At 50.0% G+C, this 23,019-nt stretch overlaps 1 protein-coding gene across 2 annotated transcripts in view; it reads left to right on the plus strand.

Annotated features, from left to right (window-relative positions):
• Window positions 1–23,019, plus strand: part of SSH1 (slingshot protein phosphatase 1) — a 60,327-nt gene that overhangs the window by 35,146 nt on the left and 2,162 nt on the right. For both annotated transcript variants that reach the window (XM_007525254.3, XM_060192563.1), the window contains 8 exons: window positions 78–143; window positions 3,239–3,433; window positions 8,172–8,265; window positions 10,055–10,183; window positions 14,724–14,770; window positions 16,039–16,185; window positions 18,676–18,876; window positions 21,080–21,515. In XM_007525254.3, the coding sequence (XP_007525316.1) occupies window positions 78–143; window positions 3,239–3,433; window positions 8,172–8,265; window positions 10,055–10,183; window positions 14,724–14,770; window positions 16,039–16,185; window positions 18,676–18,876; window positions 21,080–21,515 (1,315 nt within the window). The remainder of the gene's footprint in view (window positions 1–77; window positions 144–3,238; window positions 3,434–8,171; window positions 8,266–10,054; window positions 10,184–14,723; window positions 14,771–16,038; window positions 16,186–18,675; window positions 18,877–21,079; window positions 21,516–23,019) is intronic.

Genomic DNA, 23,019 nt, shown 5'->3' on the forward strand with positions numbered 1-23,019 from the left:
ACATCTCCCCGACAGGTGTGTGTGTGGGTTGGGGGGTTCCCATCCTCACCTTGGCCTTTCTCTGCTTCTCCTTCTAGCGGCTTCAGTATCAGCACAGCGGGGAGGATGCACGTCTTCAAGCCTGTGTCCGTCCAAGCCATGTGGTAAGTGTGGGTCTGGGGGCTTCCCGGTCCTTGGAGGTGGTTTCCTGGCTGACAATAAAGCCTGGGAAGCTTTATTGTCCCCACGTCCCCCCTCCCACCCTACTTTCTTACTAATCCACTGCTCCTGGCGGCCATCTTTTCCATGTTATTGGAGAGAACAGAGAATTTGAGAGGGGAGAGAAAGACGGACACCCGCAGAGCTGCTTCCCTGCTCATGAAGCATCTCCCCTGCAGGTGGGGCTCGAGCCCAGATCCTTGCCCGAAATGTTACGTGCTTAACCGGGCGCACCACTACCTGCACCCTCCCCCCGCCACTTTCCATCTCCCTCAACTTGTCTGTTCTCGGCCCTCTTGCAAGTGGAATCATGTCTGTTCTCAGGTGTTTGTCTGGCTTCTCTGACTCAGGGGTCATCCATGTTGTAACGTAGACCAGAATCACATACCTTAAATCTGTGTATGTGTAGATAGTTATTAAAGAGGGGGAGAGTGAACCAGAGTGTCACTTGCGACATGCTCAGTGCCAAGGGCAGAGCTCGAGAACTCAGTGCAGGGCAAAAGCCAACAGCAAAATGGTTGTACAAAGACTCTCTCATGCCTGAGGCTCCGAAGTCCCAGGTTCACCACCATAAGCCAGAGCTGAACAGTGCTAAAAAAAAAAAAAAAAAAAAAAAAAAACTCAAAGCCTGCAAACCCACCCTCTCTGATCTCTGAGAAGACGAGGTGACAGCTGACAAAAGCTCGGCCAGCAGCAGTGCTGAGCACCATTTTCTCACGGTCACCTACTCTGTGATCCTCCGCCACACACCCAGAACAGTCAGGACCTTGCAGGGAAACCCGTGTCAGCGACATCAGACACTCAGAGGCCCGTGGTCCTGGGTCGTTCCTTATCTCCCCCTGCATAGGCCAGTGAAAAATGGAGGCCCGTGCATTTTCCAAGACTTCAGAACCAGCACTAAATTTAGTAACTCCTCAGTTCCAGCCTGTTCCCTCAGCCAGTCTGGAGATAGGACAAGTATGCAAAGTGGGGGACCGGGGTGCTGGGCCATGGCTGCTGACTCTGTCCAGAACTCCCCTCCCTCGCTGCTCCCCCACTCACCCCACCCTCTTGAGACAACAGCAGCCTAAATTCTGGTGAAAATAAAACTGTGCTGGGGAGGCAGCATCATGGTTCTGCAAACGACCTTCGTGCCTGAGGCTCTGAAGTCCCAGGTCCAGTCCCCAGCACCATCATCAGCCCGAGCTGAGCAGGGCTCTACTTGTCACACTGATGATGTAGGGGTAGAAATTAAGTTACTTGTGGGGACAGGTGGAAGCACACCAGTTGAACACAGATGTTACAATGCGTAAGGACCCAGGTTCGAGCCCCCGGCCCCACCTGCAAGGAGAAAGCTATGCAAGTGGTGAAGCAGAGCTGCAGGTGTCTCTCTATCTCTCTCCCTCTCTTTTTGCCCTTTCCTCTCAATTTCTCTCTGTCCTATCAAATAAATAAATAAAACATATTTTTAAATACTTAAGTGTAGATGTTTAAATTTTTTTAAAAAATTTTTAAAAGGCAGAGAGTAGACAGCATAATGGTTATGTAAACTGATTCTCATGCCTGAGGCTCCAAAGTCTCAGGTTCAGTCCCCTGCACCACCATAAGCCAGAGCTGAATAGTGCTCTGGTTATAAAAAAAAAAAAAAAAAATTGAAAGAAATTAAGTTTCTTGGAAAGAGTGTAATGTCTCTGCTGCCTGATAAGGCCTCTCTTCCCTCCACCTGTTGGGAGTAACTCTGGCTCAGAAATAAGTCACTTCTGCTTGTCTGGTCACCCACAGTGGAACCCAGGCCCTCACAGAGGGGACAGGTGTACCCCTGAGCCAACCCCCCCCACCCCAGTAATACAGCCGTCACTGTTGGGAGTCTCTCGACGGAGAACCTGCCTGGGGCGGGGTAGGGACAGGTCTCTGCTTCAGCCTCTTGTTTGTTTCCCTAGTTGACTAGGATCACAGTTGCTAATCACAGGAAATCTCTCACCTCCCTGACAGGTGTCAGCACCCGTCCCCCTGTCCCCCTTCCCCCCAGCAGGAAGGGAAGGGGGCTGGCAGGCGGCGCACCTGGCTGAGCACATGTTACAAGGACCTGGGTTTAAGCTCCTGCCCCCCCCCACCTGCAGGGGGGAAGCTTCATGAGTGATGAAGCAGGGCTGCAGGTGTCTCTCTGTCTCTCTCCCTCTCTATCATCCTCTTTCCTCTCGGTTTCTGACTGTCTTCTATCCAATAAATAAAGATAACAGGGGCTGGGTGGTGGCGCACCTGGTTGAACACATGTTACAGTGCTCAGGGACCCAGGTTCGAGCCCCCAGTTCCCACCTGCAGGGGGAAAGCTTTGTGAGTGATGAAGCAGGTGTCTCTCTGTCTCTCTCCCTCTCGATCACTCTCTTCTCTCTCAATTTCTGGCTGTCTCTATCCAATAAATACATAAAGATAATGCAAAAAAAATGTTTAAAAATAAATAAAGATAGCTTTAAAATGACAGAAGGGAAGCTCTCATCATTTCTTTTTTAAATTTTACTTATTTATTTATTATTGGATAGAGACAGAGAAATTGAGAGGAGGGGGGAGACAGAGGGAGAAGGAGACAGAGAGACACCTGCCGCTCTGCCTCACCACTTGTGAAGCTTCTACCCTACAGGTGGGGGCCGGGCCAGGGGCTTGAGCCTGGGTCCTTGTACACTGTAGTGTGTGCACTTAACCAGGTGCGCCACCACCTGGCTTCAGGAGATCTCGTCTTACAGCCGAGTTCATTTTTATGAGAGAGAGGCCAAGCACTGCTCTGGCACATGGCCGTGCCAGCGATGAGACCTGAAGCCTCTGGGGCCTCAGGCGTGCAAGTCCTGTGCTCTGAGGCTGAGCAGTCTCCCCCAGGACGTGTCTCTGTGTGCTTATCGGGTTAGGGCAGTTGTCTCTCAGGTTCACGGTGGGCCTGGAGGAGGCTGCTGTGTGACCATGTCACCTTGCGCCCCACACGGCCATCTGGGGGACTCCCGCGGCAGGTCTGCCCGTCCCAGCACCCATGCGCCCGCCCTGACTGCCCCCTGCTCCCCGCCTCCCCCAGGTCTGCGCTGCAGGTGCTGCACAAGGCCTGCGAAGTGGCCCGGAGGCACAACTACTTCCCGGGCGGCGTGGCGCTCATCTGGGCGGCTTACTACGAGAGCTGCATCGGCTCGGAGCAGAGCTGCATCAACGAGTGGAACGCCATGCAGGACCTGGAGTCCACGCGCCCCGACTCCCCGGTCCTGTTTGTGGACAAGTGAGTGTGGGGCCCCTGCCGCTCTCTGCCGGGACAGGGGAGGAGAGGGAGGCGGCTCACCCGACGGAGCGCATGCTTCCCCACACGAGGACCTGCGACTGAACCCCCAGCACCACGTGGGAGCACCGTGCACAGGGGCAGCTTCGTGAGCGGTGGGGCAGCTCCAGGGTGTCTTTCCCTCCCCCCACCATATCTCTTTCCCTTTGTCTCTCACCCTTTGTCTTGGGGGGCAAGCAAGTCCCCCCAGAGTGGTGGATTTGGGGGTGGGGTGAAGCCCTAAAGAAGCCCTAGCTGTGGAGATCAGGCGGTAGCGCAGCGGGTTAAGCGCACATGGTGCAAAGTACAAGGACCAGGGTAAGGATCCCGGTTCGAGCCCCCTGCTCCCCACCTGCAGGGGAGTACTTCACAGGCAGTGAAGCAGGTCTGCAGGTGTCTTGTCTTTCTGTCCCCCTCTCTGTCTTCCCCTCCTCTCTCCATGTCTCTCTGTCCTATCCAACAACGAACGACATCAACAACAATAATAACCACAACAAGGCTACAACAACAAGGGCAACAAATGGGGAAGAAAAATGGCCTCCAGGAGCAGTGGATTCATGGTGCAGGCACTGAACCCCAGCGATAACCCTGGAGGCAAAGAAAAAAAAAAAAAAAAAAAAAGAAGCCCTAGCTGCAAAAAGAAGGAAGGGAGGGAGGGAGGGAGTAGAGGGAGGGAAGGAAGGAAGGAAGGAAGGAAGGAGGGAGGAAGGGAGATAGATCACAGATCACAGATAGGGCCTGTGAAATAGCTCACCTGAATAGTGGCTGCTTCACCTTGTGGGAGACGCAGGTTTGAGCCCAGCCTATGGGGAGTTTCTTCTGTTCTTTGTTCTCTCTCTCTCTCTCTCCCTTTCTGTTTCTGTCTATAAAAACAACTAAATAGGGGAAGCAATTACAGAAGCCAGACCCTCTACCTTCTGCAACCCTCAACGACCCTGGGTCCATGCTCCCAGAGGGCTAGAGAATGGGAAGGCTATCATGGGAGAGGGTGGGTTATGGGGATTGGGTGGTGGGAATTGTGTGGAGTTGTACCCCTCCTACCTTATGCTTTTGTTCACTAATCCTTTCTTAAATTAAAAATTTAAATAAAAAAAAAAAAAAAAAAAAAAAACAACTAAATAGGGAGTCGGGCTGTAGCGCAGCGGGCTAAGCGCAGGTGGCGCAAAGCACAAGGACCGGCATAAGGATCCCGGTTCGAACCCCGGCTCCCCACCTGCAGGGGGGTCGCTTCACAGGCGGTGAAGCAGGTCTGCAGGTGTCTGTCTTTCTCTCCCCCTCTCTGTCTTCCCCTCCTCTCTCCATTTCTCTCTGTCCCATCCAACAACAACAACAACAATAATAACTACAACAATAAAACAACAAGGGCAACAAAAGGGAATAAATGCCGGGATAGCCTGAGGGTACTTCTTCCCGAGCTAGTGCTCTCTGGGTTGGAGATCACTCAACTGGAGCTGATCTAGGCTGCTGTGTGGGAGAGGGATCAGGAACTCGTGCTGCACCAACTTCCGCAGGAGATACACTCTGGAACTCTCGGAGCTGGAAAGCAATTTCCAAGTGTCTTTAATCAGAAGAGCAGCTGTTTTTATACTCTCCAAGTAGGGTGGAAACAGGATGTGATATAGAGAGGGTGGAGAGAAAAGTGACTGGTGAAAATCAGAGTGTGACAAGGAGGGGGCGGAACAGGCGAGAATCCTATAACTGAACCACCAATGCCCTGGAGGGAGTGCTTTATGTAAAAGTGATTTATGTAAATAGACCAAACCTTTGGATCAGTAAATCCCTATATAGCCATATGGATAAGAAGAAGCCAGGGGGAGATGGCAACTACCCAACATCTCCCCCTTTCTTTTTAACTTTTTGCCATAGTATCAGGAGTGTGGGGCACTTTGTGAGGCAGGGAGACTGATAAGAGGCACACCTTTTTTGGGGTTCTACTGTCCCTCCTTGCTCAACCTCTCCGTGGAGAGAGAGACTAACAGGATTGACACACCCCTCAGGCTCAAGCCCTTCCAAGCTCAACCATATCCTCACAATTCCCCAACATCTTCCTCTTACTTAATGGCCATATATAACTGGGTCAATGTCTGTAAAAGGCTTCATCTCTGTCAGGGGAATAGCAGTGTAGGGGTGAACGGAAACCTGTTGGGAAGAAAGCAGAATGATAGTGTGTAAGTGTCTTCAAAAATAACTAGCACAAGACAGGGAGGGATAAGTAAGAGTAGCAAGAGACAGAGTGAGCCTGATGGGTGGAGGAGTGGGGGCCTGATAAGCCGAGGGGCTAGAGGGGTGATCTGGCATTGCAAAATCCCGAGTCAGCCTGCTACAGTCATTCTTCAAGAAGTCCAGGAGTATAAAAGGAGTGTCCAGCAAGTTCTATAGAAGCATCAGTCCAATGTCAACGGCCAGGAAATAAATGCCACACGTCTATCTTGATGGAGGAGGACGGCCACCGGAACTTTTCTTCTCTGTAGAGAGTGACCTGGAACCGCCAAAACATGATGGGCGAAACAGAAGCAGGAAGAGCAGACACCGATGGTTGAGAGAAAGGCAGTAGGAAAGTCTTGTCCTTCGGAGTCTGTGAATCAGGTTCTCCAGATCGTGTCAGGTCACATCATGGGTTTCTGGGGATGGCTGTAATTGTGGGTGATGTCAGAGGTCAGGGGTCCAAGATGGATTTCTGGGGATTCTATATGAGCAGATGCTTCTTTATGCGAAGGCTTGTCATAGCTGTAGTCAATTACTTATGAAAAAACTTTGTAACAAATTAGAAGTTTACTACAATTGATAACTCAATGATTATAACTGGTTTAGGTATCTTTATAATTTTGTGTAAAGGTCATCTTACGTGACCTCATGTAGCAGTCTTTATATAGCAAAGTTTTCATACCGAGTTTAAGTTACATATATTGATTCTTGACTATTTTTACATTGGGTTTTTAAGCAAACTCAGGTTACTAGAGTTAACACATTTTAGTGACAATTTTTTTTTTTTGGTACATTTACAATATCAGATTGATGCCAAATTTGTTGTGGATTAATTTCCACAAGATAGCTTACAGGACATTTTTGGGGGCCCTCCAAAAATGTCCTGTATAGAGAATTTGTATTTTAACTTAGGAGATGATGAATTGTCACATTGAATATTTAGAGTTTTACCTTAAACACTCAGTTACTTAAATGAATTGATTTTACCTCTTCTCGTAAAAATGTAACTTCGAAGTTACGATTTAACTGTCAAGTTAATGTTTACCAAACTTGAAACACGCATATTAAACATATAGTTTATAACACACAGGAGGAGAAAAACTTGTAAATAAGATATATCATTTCAAATGTGAATTTAGAACTACTGTCATAGTTGAACCATCTTTACTCACACAGTTTAAGACTAAACATTTCATATTGATATCAAGACTTAAAAAAGAAATCAAAAGGGGGAATGAACAATTTTTGGACTGTTTCTGGATGTCTCCAGAAACCATGGCTGCGTCCAGCCGTTTGATATAAAGTCAGTTAACTTTCAGAGTACTCTGAGCACAATGGGTCATACAAAAATTTTGGTCACTCAACTCACTCAATTTTTTTTTTTTTTTCACTCACTCACAAAACACAACTGGCCAGTCATAGCATAAGACATTCATTCGGGGGGGGGAAGTTCTGTGAATCAGATTTTTTTTTTTTTGATTCTGCCATGCTGTATTATGGATCCTGGGGTGCATCCTGTAGCCAGTCCTCTTGCAGCCAGTCTTCTTGCAATGTTTCTTATATTTATTTAACAACAAATAAATAAATAAATAAATAAATATAAAAAAAAGTTTTTTTAAATCTTCTTCTAAAAAAAAAAACAAAACAACTAAATAGAGGGCCAGGCAGTAGTGTAGCGGGTTAAGCACACGTGGCGCAGAGAGAAAGGACCAGTGTAAGGATCCCGATTCGAGCCCCCGGCTCCCCACCTGCAGGGGAGTCACTTCACAGGTGGTGAGACAGGTCTGCAGGTGTCTGTCTTTCTCTCCCTCTCTCTGTCTTCCCCTCCTCTCTCCATTTCTCTGTCCTATCCAATAGCAACAACAAGGGCGACAAAATGGAAAAAATGGCCTCTAGAAGCAATTGATTAGTAGTGTGGCTACAGGCAGGTGGGCAACACAGCCCAGTAGTGTGCACCAAGTCCCAGTAATAACACTTCAGGAAAAAAAAAACTAAATAAATAAAACGAGAGGAAGGAGGGTTTGCAGAATGCAGGGCCATGGCCTCCATCAGATTCCAGGAGACCCTTGAGGTCCCAGGCCTCAGCAGAGGGAGAGGCCGGCAGCTGCCTTGGGCAGGGGCGGGGGTGCGAAGGTGCGGTGGGGACACGCCATGGGCATCTAGCGGAAGGGTGACTTGCCACCTGTGGAGGAGCAGCCAGGACAGGTGTGGAGCTCTGGGGACACAGGATTAGGGTCCCAGTGAGGAGGGAAGGGCCACAGTGAGTGCTCGCAGACTGGCTGAGTCTTCACAGCCCTGTTGCTCCCTGCCCACTCCTGGCGTCCGTGTGCTGTCCGTGTGTGTGTGTTTGCGTGCGTGTGTGCATGTGTGTGTTTTCAGGCTCAGCAGGAGCCCCGTGTCTCCCGCCACGCCCATGGAGGTCCCACACACCCACAATTTGGCTGGCTGGTGCCAGGCAGCAACCGAGGGCCCCTTCCTCAGCACCCTCTCTGTTCAGGCCGACTGAAGGGGAGAGGACCGAACGTCTCATCAAAGCCAAGCTTCGGAGCATCATGATGAGCCAGGACCTGGAGAACGTGACCTCCAAGGAAGTAAGGCTCTTCCCTCGGGCAGGGGCCCAGCCTCGCTCCCCCCTGGGTCTCCCCTGCCCGTTAGCGGGAAGCACCACGGTCATTAGAGCCAGGTTCCCTTAAAGCCGGGTGCCCTATGAGCCACCCCACCCCCGCCCTGGCAGCTCCCCCAGCCGCTCCCATCTGCTGAGGCTCCCATGGCCCCTTTGCCCCCTCCCCCAACTGTGTCTTCCCTGGGACCATCCGACCCCTTGTCCTTCATGGGAGAAACCTGCCTTCCGGGCTGCCTTATCCTGTTTCCCAAAATATAGCCCTTCACATTTTTTTTTTCTTTTCCAGTTTCTTTTTGTTCAACCACGGCCAGCTAAGTAGGTCTGAGATTGAAGTCACCACTATAGTAGTTTTATTTATGTATTTATTTATTTTCAATAGAGATGAAGAGAAATTGACAGGGAAAAGGAAGGATAAAGAATAGAGAGAGAATGGTCCGGGAGGTGGCGCAGTAGATAAAGCACTGGACTCTCAAGCATGAGGTCCTGAGTTCAGTTCCTGGCAGCACATGTACCAGAGTGATGGCTGGTTCTCTCTCTCTCTCTCTCTCTCTCTCTCTCTCTCTTCTTTTTAATAAATAAATAAATAAATAAAATCTGGGGCCAGGTGGTAGCACAGCGGGCTAAGCGCACGTGGTGAAAAGTACATGGACTGGTGTAAGGATCCCGGTTGGAGCCCCCGGCTCCCCACCTGCAGGGAGGTCACTTCACAGGCGGTGAAGCAGGTCTGCAGGTGTCTGTCTTTCTCTCCCCTTCTCTGTCTTCCCCTCCTTTCTCGATTTCTTTCTGTCCTATCCAACAACAACAGCAATAGCAACAATAACAATAATAACAACAGCAAGGGCAACAAAAATGGAAAAAAGCAGCCTCCAGAAGCAGTGGATTTATAGTGCAGGGACCAAGCCCCAGCAATAACCCTGGAGGCAAAAAATAAATAAAATTTTTGAGAGAGAGAGAGAGACCTGCAGCACTGTTTCATTGCTCATGAAGCTTCCTCCCTGCAGGTGGGTACCAAGGGCTTGAACCTGGAACCTTGTGCACTGTAATATGAGCGCTCAACCAGTGTGCCAATGCCCGGCTCCTAAAATCACCATTTTAGAATCATCTATGATCACTGTGTTAATACACTGGTTTTTGTTTATTTGCTTTTCAATTCTTATTATGATACTCTCCATAGTAAGATGACTCTGATTTCAGGTTTCCACTGTTTTATTATTATTATTATTATTTATTTTGCCTCCAGGGTTATCACTGGGGCTCGGTACCAGCAGTATGAATCCACTGCTCCTAGAGGCCACTTTTCCATTTTATTGGGTAGGACAGAGAGAAATTGAGAGAGGAGAGGGAGAGAGAAAAACACCTGCAGACCTGCTTGGCAACTTGTGAAGCGATCCCCCAGCAGGTGGGGAGCAGGGGGCTCGAACCCAGATTCTTGTGCAGATCCTTGCAATTCATACTATGTGTGCTTAACCGGGTGTGCCACCCACCGCCTGGCCCCTAGTGTATTTATTATTTATGTGAAAAGGCCTGAGGGCTTTAAGCTCGGTAGGAAAGACCCCGTGGGAGTCAGCTTGCTGGCTGGAAAGACCGCATTGCCTCGGGTCCCTGCCACCTGCTCGCTTGCTGGGTCTGGAGGGCCGGTGTTTCTTCTTTATTAAACAATGACAAAAGCCAGAAGCCTTTCTGGGAAGCCCCAGGCCCCATTCTGCCTTCACCGCCTTCTCCAACGAGCCGCACTCCTAATGCACTGTGCCCCGCAGATCCGCAACGCATTGGAGCAACAGATGAACTGCAACCTGAAAGAGTTCAAGGAGTTTATCGACAACGAGATGCTGCTCATCCTGGGACAGATGGACAAGCCCTCCCTCATCTTCGATCATCTTTATCTCGTAAGAGGCGCCGAACATGGAGGCAGAATCTGGCTTGGGGAGACAAAAGTTCTTGATTTTTTTTTTCCTTTTGTGGGGTGAGTAGGGCCTCATGCATGGCCTCATGCATGCACCGTTTCACCACTGCGGGCCAACATTTTCATTCAGGTAGAGAGAAAGCAAGAGGAGAGATGCCATGACCCCAGAGCTTCCCCGGGCTCCACGACACCTCTCCTGTGCTGTCGGGGCTCTAACCCAGGCAGGCGCCTTGCCCAGTGAGAGGCCTCTCGATTCCAGTAAAATCTTGATTGTTTGAAGCTCGTGGCAGATCGGAGGGAAGAGCTCTCAAGTTCCCAGAGCCTCACCCCTGAATGCTGTGTGTGCTCCCGGCTCCGGCTGCAGCTTCTCTCCCTGCTTTGCTGTCAAGACAAAGCCTTGAGCCTTGGCTCCCAGCTGAACCTCAGAAGTTATTCAGAGGGAGTCGGGCAGTAGCGCAGCAGGTTAAGCGCAGGTGGCGCAAAGTGCAAAGTTCGGCGTAAGGATCCGGGTTGGAGCCCCCGGCTGCCCACCTGCGGGGGAGTCGGGTGAAGCAGGTCTGCAGGTGTCTGTCTTTCTCTTCCCCTCTCTGTCTTCCCCTCTCCTCTCCATTTTCTCTGTCCTATCCATCAATGACGACATCAATAATAACAACAATAATAACTACGACAATAAAAACAAGGGAAACAAAAGGGAATAAATAAATTGTTTTTTTTTTTTTTTTTTTAAAAGGAAGTTATTCAGAAGCACCTCCCACAGTCAGCTGGCGGCTGTTTCGGAGTCTCCCAGCCTCTAACACAGAGACTCCTCCACTTAGCTCCAGACACTGAGCACCAGCACCCCTAGCTCCTCAAGGGAGCCAGCCCAGCCGGCCCGAACTGTGCCTGGGCACCTCGAGGCTGGGGAGCACTAGGCAGGACTATCAGACCCCTGAAACACAGCCTCCCCTCCCCTCCTCACTCCCGACCTGGCAGCCCAGGCGGATTTCATTATCAGAGGGGCCTCATATGAAAGGAGGAGAGAGAAGCCAGGGCCTCAGGCCTGCAGGGCCTGGCTCTACCCACCGGGCTGCCCACTACCACCCTGCAGGTCCTCTCGGTGCTGTCAGTGTCTGTGGAACGCACCTTCAGCTGGGCCGAGTGGGAGGGAGGACAGCGGAAGGCCTGCTACTGAAGTCAGGTTGATGTGAGCTCCTGGGCACTTCACCACCAGGCCGAGCCCCACTCCCTACATGACCGGCCAGCTGGTGGTGGGACCGAGTCTCAGTGCCTCAGCCTGTCTGCATGCTCAGCCTCACAGGACGAGACACAGACAAGAAAACACACGCTCGAGGCCGTGGTGGCCCCAGAGGGTGGTGGTCCTTGCAGGGCCCGAAGTCACTTGCAGGGAAAGCAGAAGGCGTGTGCTGCTCAAAGCCTCGAGCGGCTTTATTTATGTATTTATTTGCTTGGCTTTCTTGATTGACCAAGGAAGTAATTAATGGTTCTCCAGGATGTCACAACACACACTTAGCTTCCTAAATATATTTCATGTGTTTTGATTTGCATTTATATTTATTCATGCCTGTTTTTTTTGTTTGTTTGTTTGTTTGTTTTTAAGAATTGTCTATTTTGGGGCCAGGAAGTAGCATCTGGAGACCTGGGGCTTGAACCTGGGTCTTTGTGCACTGTAATGTGTGAGCTTATTAACCAGCTGTGCTACCGCCTGGCCCCCTGCAAACCTGTTTTTGTTTATTTTATTTTATTTTGTTTTGTTTTACCAGAGCACTGCTCAGCTTCTCAGCTTTGGCTTATGGTGGTGTCCAGGACTGAACCTATGGCTTTAGAGCCTCAGGCATGAGAGTCTCTTAGCATATCCATTATGCTACCCCCTTCAAACCTGTTTTTTTTTTTTTTCCTTCAGGGTTATCATGGGGGCTCAGTGCCTACACCATGAATCCACTGCTCCTGGAGGCCATTGTTTCCCTTTTGTTGCCCTTGTTGTTTATTGTTGTTGTTGTTGTTGCATAGAACAGAGAGAAATGGGGGCCAGATGGTGGCGCACCTGGTTGAGCGCACATGTTACAATGCACAAGGACCTAGGTTCAAGTCCCCAGTCCCCACCTGCAGGAGGAAAGCTTCACAAGTGGTGAAGCAGTGCTGCAGGTTTCTCTTCGTCTCTCTTCCTCTCTGTCCCCCCCTTCCCTCTTGATTTCTGGCTGTCTCTATCCAATAAATGGATAAATAAAGATAATAAAAAAAAACTTTAAAAAATTTTTAAAAAAAGAGAGAAAGGGAGAGAGGAGGGGAAGACAGAGGGGGAGAGAAATATAGGCACCTGCAGACCTGCTTCACCTTGCAGGTGGGATCCTTGTGCCGGTCCTTGCACTTTGCACCATGTGCGCTTAACCCACTGCCAGGCCCCCTAAACCTGTTTCTTAGGGAGTGCTGGGCCTTGGCCTCCCTGAGAATTCGTTTCCCCACGCGTCCCTCCACTAGGGGGCGTCCCAGCCCTTGTAGAGCCTTACTTATTTCTTCCTTATTTTTCACTGTGGCTTGGTGCTTTATGTCACTTTTTCCATGAGAGATACTAAAGGAATTTTTCTTTTGAGCCTCTCCCTTGAATGTGAAAATCCAGCCAGCACCCTCTTGCTCTTTCCTGCCAGGGCCCCACATCCTGAGGCCTCCTTCCCCCACCCGCCTCCCGCCTCCCGCCTCCCTCGGGAAGAGAAGTTGATGGGGTGATTTCACAGTGGCTCTGCTCTTTGGGGCTCCCGTCTTTCCTCAAAGCAAAGCGCCAGGTTTTTCTTTCCCATGTTGTTCGCATGCCCAGAAATGGAGGTTTGTTCTCTAAGACCATTTAAAAAATAGTAGTTGATTATCCAGCAGTCCTCACCTGCAGGGGGGAGCTTCACAAACAGTGAGACAGAGCGCAGGTGTCTCTCTTTCTCGCCCACTTCCCTCTCAATTTCTCTGCCCTGTCAAAAAAGGAAGGGAGAGAAAGAAAGTGAAAAGGAGGAAGGAAGAGAAAAGGAAGGAAAAAGTGGCCACCTGGAGCAGTAAGTGGTGTGTTCATCATGCAAGCACCAAACTCTAGAGATAAGCCTGGTAGAAAAAGAAAGAAAGGTGGGGAGACAGCATCATGGTTCTGCAAAAAAACTTCCATGGCCGAGGCTCTGAAGTCCCAGGTTCAGTCCCCAGCACCACCATCAGCCAGAGCTGAGCAGTTCTGTGTGTGTGTGTGTGTGTGTGTGTGTGTGTGTGTGTGTGTGTGTGTGTGTGTTTCTCTCTTTCCTCTTTGTATTTCTGTCATTAATATAAATAAGATATTGTAAAAGATAAAGTGTTAAAAAAAAAAAAAAGCTAGGAAGGGGTAGGGATCCGGGTAGATAGCTAGCATAATGGTTATGCAAAGAGACTCTTTGAAAAAAAGACTTTATTTATTTATGAGAAAGATAGGAGGAGAGAGAGAACCAGACATCACACTGGCACATGTGCTGCTGGGGATCAAACTTGGGACCTCATGCTTGAGAGTCCAAAGCTTTACCACTGTGCCACCTCCCGGACCACTCTTTTAAAATTTTTTTTTTAATATTTATTTATTTATTCCCTTTTGTTGCCCTTATTGTTTTATTGTTGTTTTTATTGATGTCATTATTGTTGGATAGGACAGAGAGAAATGGAGAGAGGAGGGGAAGACAGAGAGGGGGAGAGAAAGATAGACACCTGCAGACCTGCTTCACCGCCTGTGAAGCAACTCCCCTGCAGGTGGGGAGCTGGGGGCTCGAACCGGGATCCTGACGCCAGTCCTTGGGCTTTGCGCCACATGCACTTAACCTGCTGCGTTACCGCTCGACTCCCTACACTATCTTTTTGTCGTGTGGTGTTTGCCAGTGGCATGTAGTACACTCTTGAGGGATGATCCGTTTTAATGATTTTATTCTATCTGTCCTCATTTATTTGACCAGTTTTGTCCTTTTTTTTTTTTAATAATTTTAATTTTAATTCCTTGGGACAGAGAGGGGCTTAGAGAGAGACAGACAGGGAGACATCTGTAGCACTGCTTCACTGCTTGTGAAGTTTACCCCCTGGAGGTGGGGAGTGGGAGCCTGAACCCAGGTTCTTGTACGTGGTGACACATCCACTTAGCCAGGCGCACCACCACCTGGTCCCTGGTAGACCAGTTTCCTCTGGGTAAGACCTTGGCTAAAGCCTCTGGTTATCTCCACTGTTCTGTGATTGTAAATAGCCATCAGTGTTCGCGTGGATTCCAGGTATTTCCTCTGGGTGGCTTTTTTTTTTTGAGTCCTGCAGGAACACTTTCTGGACGAGAGGTCAGAAGTTAGAACCTCTGGTTACAGACCCACCCTCACCCCTGTGCCCCCACCCTTCCCCACCCAGGGTCTCCAGACAGGAAGTGGGGAGACAGGGGCAGGGTGCTGCTCTGTGCCCTCCGGAAGCAAGGGCCCATGACGAAGCCCCCACCCCCACAGGCCACCAAGGCTGCCATGTGACACTCACGGGGGTTTGTGTGATCTGTCCCCCAGGGCTCTGAATGGAATGCATCCAATCTGGAGGAGCTGCAGGGCTCAGGGTGAGTCTGCCGCCACCTTCCCCTGTCCCCCATGTGGACGCCTGGCACCCCAGGCCCTCACACCCTACCCCCGGCTGCTTGCACAGCCAAACACCTGCTTTATAACACCACCCCCAGAGTCATTTATGGCTGTGAGGGGTTCTCTGTGCGATTGCCTGTGACTGAGAGAAAGATTCAGTATCACACTGGGACTGGCCAACCTGGGGGCTAAGAAGGTCACCAGCCTCCCACCCCGATCCTCCCCCCAACCCCCGTCCCCAGCCCACTGAGCACCCCCGTGGGGACACTCTGGCCCCTGCCCTGCTCCTGCTGTCTCTGAGGCCAGACTCTGAGTCCAGCGGAAACCTCACACCAGACCCCTTAGCACTGGCCAGAAGTGCAGGGCTCTCTTAGCCTGAGAAAGGTTCAGCAATTCAGCAATAGGAATAACTTAAAAAAAAAAAAAAAAAGTTTAAATCTCGACCTTCGCAAAACAAGCGCCTGGACTTTTTTTTTTTTAAGCCACAGAATCCCAGTCCTGTGGTTCTGATATGATGTCATTCTGGAATTGCTGCATTTGAAAATGAAGACTAAACAAATCTTAAAACATATCTTTACAACAACTGACTGGTTCAGCTGTGTCCTTCCAACAGAGAGTTTTCTCCAAGCGTCTGGTAATTTCGTCTCGTGCTTTCTCTCGCGCAAGGAACACTTCACTTTGAAACTTATTTTTGAAAAGGTTTTCTAGGTATATGCTCACAGAATCTAGTGGAGATGTTTTCTAACTTGTTAAATGATTTTGGCCTTCCAGGAAAAGAAGTGTGGGATCTGGCTTAGCGGACCCTTTCAAATAATAGACTTATTTACAGACTCTCTTGAAGGCTAGCCCCAAGGACAAAAATAATGAGAAAGACACATTCTCCTTTTGAAAATGGAAGTTTTTTTTTTAAAAAAAAAAAAGCCTCTGTCTATTTCTAAGGGTTAGGAGTTTGAAAACATTCAGAGCGGTTGATGATATACTTAAGGAATACACGTATTTACTGTCCAGAGCTGCCATTCATAACTCCACTTGAAACTGTGCCTTCTTTTTAAGAAGGACCATTTTTATTATCAACATATCATCCTATAGAAGGCACTGAGTAAATCCAGAAACTAAACAAACAGCACATTCCCCTTCTGAATGGGCCTTGGGTGGCTTCTCAGGCCCGGTTCTTGCCTCTCTGGTCCCTGTGGTGTCTTGTTCCGCTCGCCCAGGCCTGCTTCTTATTTCTGCTTCGTTCTCGTTGCAGTGTGGACTACATCCTGAATGTCACGAGAGAAATCGACAATTTTTTCCCCGGCCTGTTTGCGTATCACAACATCCGAGTCTATGACGAAGAGACGACCGACCTCCTTGCCCACTGGAACGAGGCATATCACTTTATAAACAAAGCCAAGTGAGCGGGCTGGGCCCCAGGGTGCCCGGGAGTGGGCAGGGACCCCAGGGTGGCAGCCTAGACACGGGAACCTCCTGGCTCCAGGAACTGCTCCAGACTGGTACCCCCTTCATTATTATTGTTGTTGTTACTGCTAGCTGTTAGTGACTGGAGGACCACTTATTATTATCATTATCATTATCATCATCAGCTGTAAGTGGTGGACCATTGTTGTTATTGTTGTGGTTGTTGCCCCACCATCATCATTCTTGGATGTGTGTGATTTGATGACTCTGGGCCATTTTATATTCTTTCTTTCAGAGAGAAAGAGACTGTAGCACAGGAGTTTCTCCCAGTGCTGTAGCATCTTCCACATGGTGCCAGGGTTCGAACTTGGGTCGTACACATGGCAAAGCATGTAACTTCCCCAGTGAGCTATGCCTCTAGCCTTATTTCTTTTTTAAAAAACTTTTTTTTACAATTTATTTATTTATTTATTCATGAGAAAGATAGGAGGAGAGAAAGAACCAGCCATCACTCTGGTACATGTGCTGCCGGGGATAGAACTCGGGACCTCATGGTTGAGAGTCCAGTGCTTTATCCACTGCGCCACCTCCCGGACCACTAGCCTTATTTCTTTTTATATATATATATTTTTTTTTTTGGGGGGGGGGTCTTTTGTTGTTGTTGTTGCCCTTGTCATTGTTGTCATTGTTGTTGGATAGGACAGAGAGAAATGGAGAGAGGAGGGGAAGGCAGAGAGGGAAGAGAGAAAGACAGACACCTGCAGACCTGCTTCACTGCTTGTGAAGCGACTCCCCTGAAGGTGGGGGCCGGGGTCTCGAACTGAGATCCTTAGCCAGTCCTTGTGCTTTGCACACCCACCCCAGTGCCTCTATCTCTGGGGCCTCACAACTGAGTCCCCTTTTCCCAGCTGTCCCTCTGCAGCCCTGAAGCTGCCTGGACCCAGGAGGTGGCCCAGTGGGTACAGCGCTGCATGTACAAGCCTGGGGTCCTGCCTTCAATCCTAGGCCCTCACCTATGCCAGAGCACTGCCCTGGTCCTCTCTCCCTCATGCTTTGTCTTATGAAATAAGTAAAAGAAAAAGGCAGGGGGTCCTGTTCCCAGCTTGGAGACAGTGGAAAGATGCCCACTTTGTCTCTGCGGGCAGCCCGGTTAGGGGTTACTCTGTGCCGTTCCCATTGTGACCTGCTGGGCTCTGCAGGGAAGCCATTCCCCTCAGAGGGAGTCTGCGGATGTGAGAATATGAACATCAGGACCCTGGAGGATGGAGTGACGAGATGAATTCAGGGTTTGCAGCAAGTCTAAAAGGGCCTCAAGACCTTTGGTTCCTGGACCCCTGAAGCCAGCCACCTTGTGGTGTGTGTGTGTCAGTAGCAGGTGGGGCTGTTCTAGTGGTGACACCACTACCTTTAGTGATGATGGGAGATAGGTAAGGTGAGAGGTAGGGTCTCTTGTGTTCGATTTTTTAAAAAATATTTTATTCATTTATTTTTAATGAGAAAGATACAGAGACCAGAACACTCTTCAACTCTGGCTTATGGTGGTGCGGGGGGAATTGAACCTGGGACTTTGGAGCCTAGGGCATAGAATCTCTTTGTATAACCATTATGCTATGTACCCCCTCTTATGTTCAAATTGAAGAGAGAAATAGATGACTGGGAGAAGGATGAATATGGGATGATCTCACTCATAGTTGAGAAATAAAAACAGATATGGGAAACAGAACGTAGAACTGGGGGGGAGGGTGAACAAGTGGTTGAGCTCACACACTTTAGTGCACAAGGACCCAGGTTCAAGCCCCCGGTCCCCACCTGCAGGGGGAAGCTTCGCAAATGGTGAAACAGGACTGCAGGTCTCTGTCTCTCTTCCTTTCTATCTCCCCTGCTCCTCTAGATTTCTGGCTGTGAATATCCAAGAAACAAAGACATAAAATAATTTTTTTTTATAAGAAAGAACTTGGACAGGGTTTGGTGTTTTGCACCGAAGGAAAGGACTGGGGTGCGGTAGGGGCTTTCAGGCCCTGGTGCCTGATGGTGGAGGAGGACCTAGGCTGGGGGTGAGAGTGTTTTGCAGAAAACGGAGAAACTTTACACATGGACCAAGAACTGCATTTACTGTACACCATTAATCCCCCCCACACTTTAAAAACAAAGGGGGGGTGCACCTGGCTAAGAGCACATAGTATGAAGTGCAAAGACCTGCACAAGGATCCAGGTTCGAGCCCCTGTTCCTCACCTGCAAGGGGGATGCTTCACAAATGGTGAAACAAGTCTGCAGGTATCATTCTTCCTCTCCTCACTCGATTTCCCTCTGTTCTCTCTAATAAAATGGAAACAATGGCCACAGGAGCAGTGGATTTGTAGGACAGAAACCAAGACCCAGAAATAACCCTGGAGGCCAAAAATAAAACACAAAAAAAAGCCTTGGGGTGATCGCACGGAGTGGTCAGAGCTCTGTCCCCCTCCCCCCATCCCCCCTGGCTGGCAGGAGGAACCATTCCAAGTGCCTCGTCCACTGCAAGATGGGCGTGAGCCGCTCAGCATCCACGGTCATCGCCTATGCCATGAAGGAGTTTGGCTGGCCCCTAGAGAAGGCCTACAACTACGTGAAGCAGAGACGCAGCATCACACGGCCCAACGCTGGCTTCATGCGGCAGCTGTCCGAGTACGAGGGCATCCTGGACGCCAGGTGGGTGACTGCCCACCAGCAGGTGAGGAGGGCAGGGCCCCCTCCCATCGGGCCCCTCGGGCTCTCCCTGCCGCCGCCTCTGGCTAGCTCGGTAGAGCCTAAGACTTTTAAATCTCAGGGTGGTGGGGTCATGCTCCCCCATCAGGCGCCAAATATTGTAAAAATAAAAACTACAAGGCACTTTTTCTGGGGGTTATAAAAGCCGCAGGTTTACAACATACATCAAAGCCGCAGTGGAAGGGCCAGGTGGTGGTGCACCTGGTGAAGCGCGCACGGTAAAGTACGCAAGGACCCGGGTTCAAGTCCCCGATCCTCACAAGTGGTCAAGCAGGGCTGCAACTGTCTCTCTGTCTCTGTCTCTTTCCCTCTCTATCTTGCCCTCGGTCTCCAATTACATATCATATATAATAACTGCAGTGGAAAATAGACAAGACAGTCAAAGCTTGCCAGCCACACGGCAAGAGCCAGGAGTCTTTAAAGTTCACAAGCTTCAGGACGGGCAGGTCCCAGAGAAGCAGGAGACAGGAGCAGCAGTCAACAATAACAGGAACCAAAGGTCAGAAAGGGCTGAATTTCAGTCATACTCTCCTTTCAGTAGCTTTTAGTTCCCACAATTCCTCACGAGTCTACGTCCTATGCTGCACGTCATGTATACAGATCCTATGCTGATGATGTCAGCCATATGCTAAGTATGTAAATGGCCCACAATTCCCATGTTTACAGTCAGTAAAACATGTATTCTCAACATCCGGAGAGTGGGGAGCCAATTTGGGAAGGCTACTGCGGGGGCCAGGCGGTGGCGCACCTGGATAAGCGCACATGTTACAGTGCTAAGGACTGTAACATGGGAAAGCTTCACAAGTGGTGAAGCAGAACTACAGGTGTCTCTCTGCCTCTCTTCCTCTCTATCTCCTCCTCCCCTCTCAATTTCTCTATGTCTCAGTCTAATAAATAAATAAAAAAGAGAGTAGTCCACTATGCCTGGGGCTCGCAGTGGCTCCCAGGATGTCTCTGTCACACAGTGTCATGGACCCTGATGCCACACAGGCCCAGGCACAGGGGTGGCCCCTTCCCCAGGTGGCTACTCAGTGCAGAGCCCTGTGCCAGGCCTCTCATAAGTCAGCTCCAGGGGCCACTCTGCTTGTCCCCTACAGCCAAGGCCAGCCTCAGTGTCCCCTTGCAGGGCCATCCCTGCCTGCCCAGTGTCCCATGGGGTCCCCTTACACTTGAGACACCATGAATGGTCACGGTCCCCACATGGCTGCTTTTGAAATCTTGAGCCCCCAGAGCCCAAGGAAGTGGCAGAGCTGGTAGAGCGCAGGCCTTGCACGCCTTAGGCCCTGGGTTCCATCCTCAGCGCCTGAACAGAGATATGAAGACAAGGAGGGACATATGAGCCAAGGGCCCTGTCTCTGCCATGAGCTTGGCCACCTTTGAAAACTCCCTCAGGGGGGAGTCGGGCTGTAGCGCAGCAGGTTAAGCACAGGTGGCGCAAAGCACAAGGACCGGCATAAGGATCCCGGTTCAAACCCCGGCTCCCCACCTGCAGGGGGGTCGCTTCACAGGCGGTGAAGCAGGTCTGCAGGTGTCTATCTTTCTCTCCTCCTCTCTGTCTTCCCCTCCTCTCTCCGTTTCTCTCTGTCCTATCCAACAACGACAACAACAATAATAACTACAACAATAAAACAACAAGGGCAACAAAAGGGAATAAATAAATAAAATAAATATATAAAAAAAAAAAAGAAAATCTTTAAAAAAAAAAAAAGAAAACTCCCTCAGGGGCCAGGCAGTGGCACACCAGTTGCAGTGCGCAAGGACCCAGGTTCAAGCCCCTGTCCCCACCTGCAGGGGGAAAGCTTCATGAGTGGTGAAGCAGGGCTGCAGGTGTCTCTCTGTCACTCTCTCTCTGCCTCCCCTCACAATTTCTCTATCTATCCAATAACATATATATATATATATATATATATATATATATACATACACATAGATGATTCCCTTCACACCTCTGTAACAAGGTTACCAAGGTCTTCCTGTGCTTGCATATCCTGGCAACAGGTGAGCAGAGAGGCTTCACTTGACTAAGGCTTTGCCTAGCTCCCCCCCCACCCGTGGGGCCCCTGACCTCTGCTGACTGCCCCCCCCCCGCCCTCGGTCTCCATGGGGACCCAGGAACCCTGATCATCCCCACCCTCCGTTCCTGCAGCAAACAGCGACACAACAAGCTATGGCGCCCGCAGACGGAGAGCAGCCTCCAGCAGCTCAGGGAGCATGGGGACTTTGCGCCAGAGACTCTGGACGCCCCCCGGCCTCCCTGCTGGGACAGTGCCACCCAGCCCAGCCTCCATTGCTGCTTCCGGAGACTCTCGGACCCGCTCCTGCGCTCCCCCGAGGAGGAGCCCTGTGCCATGCAGCTGGGGGAACTGGAGAGGGAGGCCCTGTTGGAGGGTCTCCCTGGGCCCCACAGGAGGGCCCCCGTGAGGAAGAAGCTCCAGTTCGGGAGCCCTGAACCTCGGAGCAACCCCTCACCGCCTGCCGCAGAGGCCGTGGAGCTGGAGGAAGCCCCGGGCGCTGAGCAGAGCCTGCTGGACAGAGAGACTCTCAGCAACAACAGCAAGCGGGGCTGCCCCCCAGACCTCGAGGTGGGCATGGCACCCGAGGGCAGGGGCCTCCTCTGGCCATCTGTGGCGTTCCCATGTGGCACCGGGGCTTGAACCATAGGGCCTCATGAGTGGTACTCTACTAGATGAGCTGTTTCCCACCCACCCCCTCTATTATTTTTTTAATTTCTTTAATTAATTATATATCTTTCCTATTTTTATTTGATAGGATAGAGAGAATTGAGAGGGAGGGAGGGAGAAAGACCCCTGCAGACCTGCTCAAGGAGCTTCCTCCCTGCATGTGGGGAATAGGGGCTTGAACCTGGGTCCTTGCACATGATACATATGCACTCACTTGGGTTTGCCACCATCAGGCCCCTATGAATGGGTCATCATTATGTTGAATTCACCAGTCCTCTTATATTTTTATTTACATATTTTTATTAGTGATTTAATATCGATTTACAAAATCATGAGGTAACAGATCCAATTCCATACCATTCCTATCACCAGAGTTCTGTGTCCCTATCCCATCCATTCGAAACTGCAGTAGTTCTCACAGACATGGGCTATTATTTCTAGAACTATCTATATTATATATATTTGCCCATTTAGCCCTATGGTCCTGCCTTCCCTTCCTTTCTGAGTCCCACCTACACCTATGACTACTTCCAAATGACCTTCCTTTTTCCCCTTTTCTCTCCGGGTCCTGATGCAATTGGAGTTCATAGCCTCTGGTCATCTTCCCCTAACATTTCTCCTCCTCTGGGAATATGGATCAAAATTATTTTGGGGGTGCAGAAGGTGGAAGTTCTGGATTCTGCAATTATTTCTCCACTGGACATGGGCCTTGGCAGGTTGATTCATACCCCCCAGCCTGTTTCTATTTTTCCCTGTTGTTGTTTTTTTTTAATTTTTTTCAATGTTTATTTATTTATTTTTCCCTTTTTGTTGCCCTTGTTTTGTATTTTTTTTTTTTTGTAGTTATCATTGTTGTCATTGTTGCTGGATAGGACAGAGAAATGGAGAGAGGAGGGGAAGACAGAAAAGGGGAGAAAGACAGACACCTGCAGACCTGCTTCACCGCCTGTGAAGCGACTCCCCTGCAGGTGGGGAGCTGGGGGCTCGAACCGGGATCCTTACACCGGTTCTTGAGCTTTGTGCCACATGCGCTTAACCCGCTGCGCTACCGCCCGACTCCCTTTTTTTTTTTTTTTTTAATGAGAGACCAGGTCTCATAAAATGTGATGCTGGGCTCTGATCCTGGGCCTCAGGCCTGCAGGTCCTGTGCTCTGACGCTGTGCTGTCTCCTCCGCTATCTTCCTCCAGTTACGTGAAATGTGAACCCGAATTTGCCTGTGACCCCAACACCTACTCTCACCTCTGTTCTCTTGTGTCCCCCCGGCCCCAGGCCATCTTAAGCAGATCCCAGGCAGACAGTTTCACTTGTAGATGCTTCTGGGGAAGCCTAACCAAGATCCCACTGTGGTTTGACGAGGACCCAGGTTTAAGCCCTGGCGGTACCACATGGGAACACCATGACTGG

Source organism: Erinaceus europaeus, chromosome 6, assembly GCF_950295315.1.
Source record: "Erinaceus europaeus chromosome 6, mEriEur2.1, whole genome shotgun sequence".
NCBI lineage: Eukaryota > Metazoa > Chordata > Mammalia > Eulipotyphla > Erinaceidae > Erinaceus > Erinaceus europaeus.